The 2,228-nt window shown below is 48.1% G+C and overlaps 1 protein-coding gene across 1 annotated transcript; it reads right to left on the reverse strand.

Moving 5' to 3' along the window:
* Positions 1–506: 506 nt before the first annotated feature.
* On the reverse strand, positions 507–2,228 carry LOC116194242. Its single transcript, XM_031523002.1, has 2 exons — positions 1,502–2,228; positions 507–1,403 (listed from the first exon to the last, which is right to left on the reverse strand). The coding sequence occupies exons 1-2, from the start codon at positions 2,063–2,065 to the stop codon at positions 774–776; spliced, it is 1,194 nt and encodes a 397-aa protein (XP_031378862.1). The 5' UTR covers positions 2,066–2,228; the 3' UTR covers positions 507–773.

The following is a 2,228-nucleotide window of genomic DNA, read 5'->3' on the forward strand; positions in this document are numbered from 1 at the left end:
TTAGAGTTTCTAAATAAATAATCTATTGTAATCCTCCTATTCATAATCCTTTATAACTCTCAATCCAAACACAAGATCATTCCATTCAGAAATTGAGGTGAGAAACTTTCGATTCTCTGCTATTATCGACTCGACGGACCACGTCATGCTATTATCGACTCGATGGACCACGTCATGCATTCTATCGCATATTCAATACCTCAACTTCTTCGGATCCATCTTGCCTTTATGGCTTCGTATGGCCTACCATCATTGTCACAATCTAGGGGGTATAAGGATCATATTCGATTCACATGTCTGTGTGGGCTCACTTCTTTCCCTCAACCATTCCCTCACTTTGCTATGTGTGACGAGTCGTCATCTTTTCTATAATTCCATCAATCTCCAACATCCGCATGTGCGGGTCATCTATGTAGTTGTTCGTAGTTAGAGTAAGTCGATGTCTGAGTGACAATTAGTCTCAGTTAATAGAGTCGGGACATCTCATTATTTTTCATCGAAAGTTTAAAAAATAAATTTGAGATCATATATAATGTCTAAATATTTTGGTAGTTGTTTATAAACAAAATTTTATGTCTAGTAAGTAAATGAATTATATATAGAAATCTAGACTACGAATGGACTTGCTTACAAATATTGATTAGTACTACTGGTTGCATCTAGGTGATTGTATATTTCGCCGATTAAGCAAGCGTGAAGTACTATGATCCCAACAAGCCTCCTATAGCGTGATTGGCACCGTCCGAGCATAGACATATCCCCTTCAAAGACGATCAACTGCGCGACGCCATAGACCCGATGCCCCTGGCCAGTTCATTAACGCCAGGATTGAACCCCAAGCAACCCAACAACCCTTGCTTGTACGGCAAGAAGGTCTTCTTCCTCATCTCCTCTGAGACCGCTCTGTTCTCCGTGTAGTGAATCTCGTGGGCAGACAAGTTTGACCTCGATCTCCGGCTCGATCTCGAGATAGAGGATCCGGCGCTATCGGTCGACCGGAAGCTGCAGCTCTTTGCATCCTCCGCAATGATGGCTGCCTTCCTAGACAGGGCTGTGTACTTCCTCAGCGGATCCCGGCTCGTCCCTCTGCCCTCAGACGCGCTACGGAAGAGCAAAAAGTCCCGGAAGCTCCATTTGCGGTAACCTTTCGTGAACGAGATTGATGAGAGGAGGGAGGAGAAGTAGGAGGCAGCCGACGAGTCAGGTTTCGGGTTGACAGAGTTTGCCGCTTGTGTTGATGCAGCAGCACAAGACGAAGGGCCTTTGTTGGCCTCCTCATCAAGAACTATGTCTGACACTCTCAGGGGGGATAGAGACCGCGTTCCTCGCCGGAAATAGTTTGATGAAGTTGATGACGATGATGGTCGGAGGTTCCGGTCTCTTCCTCGGGTGTACCGTTGTTCCTGCAATTGGACGACATGATCAAAAACCGACGGAGATGCAAAATCGGTAACATACGATTAAGTATGGAACAAATAGGAGCAGAAACATCATAACATACTCTCTGCTGAAATGGCGGCTCTGTTTTCCGGGTTTCTTCCAATGCCTTAGCGAACGGATCGAAATCTTCCGTCTGGACCGGTTTCTTCTTCGGGGAAAACCGAGACCTGGGCGTCCTCGGGGACGTGGTCAAGGACGCCGACTCGTTATCTCCTGACCCGACCTGCAACCGAGGTGGCAGCTTCAGGGGCCGGATTTTGCCACCGTCGAACAGCTCATCAGCAGAAGCAGACGCTCTGGCATCCAGTTGCCCGCTAAAATCGAACTCGAAATCGTCATCCACCTCACCATCTTCGGTACTTGTTGTTCTACCTCTATGCTTAGGGACCCCAGGCTTCTCCTCCCAGTCGAACGGAACCGCGGAGAGAGACTTCCTCGACCGGTTGATCTGGCGGAAGAAGTTGTTGATAGGAGAGGATTGGGTGGGGCTAGTGGGGGCACTGAGGTTGTCGTAGAAACGGTGGTTGTGGCCAAATGGCTGAGGGCTGGAAGGGGCTGTGGTGTACGGAGAGGAGGCTGTGCTATGGAAGTTGAAGTCCAAGGGAGGGCCAGGGAGGATCTCCATGGCTATGGAGCTTGAGAGGAGCTCTCAGCAGTCAGCTCAGCTTTCCTGCTATGTGCCGAACGGTCTGGAATGGGGATCAGTTGATATATGGATCATCTTATAGGGGAAATTGAAGAGAGAGAGGAGACGTAGGGAGTAGTTGGAAAATAAAAAGGACATGAAA

Source organism: Punica granatum, chromosome 2 (assembly GCF_007655135.1).
Source record: "Punica granatum isolate Tunisia-2019 chromosome 2, ASM765513v2, whole genome shotgun sequence".
NCBI lineage: Eukaryota > Viridiplantae > Streptophyta > Magnoliopsida > Myrtales > Lythraceae > Punica > Punica granatum.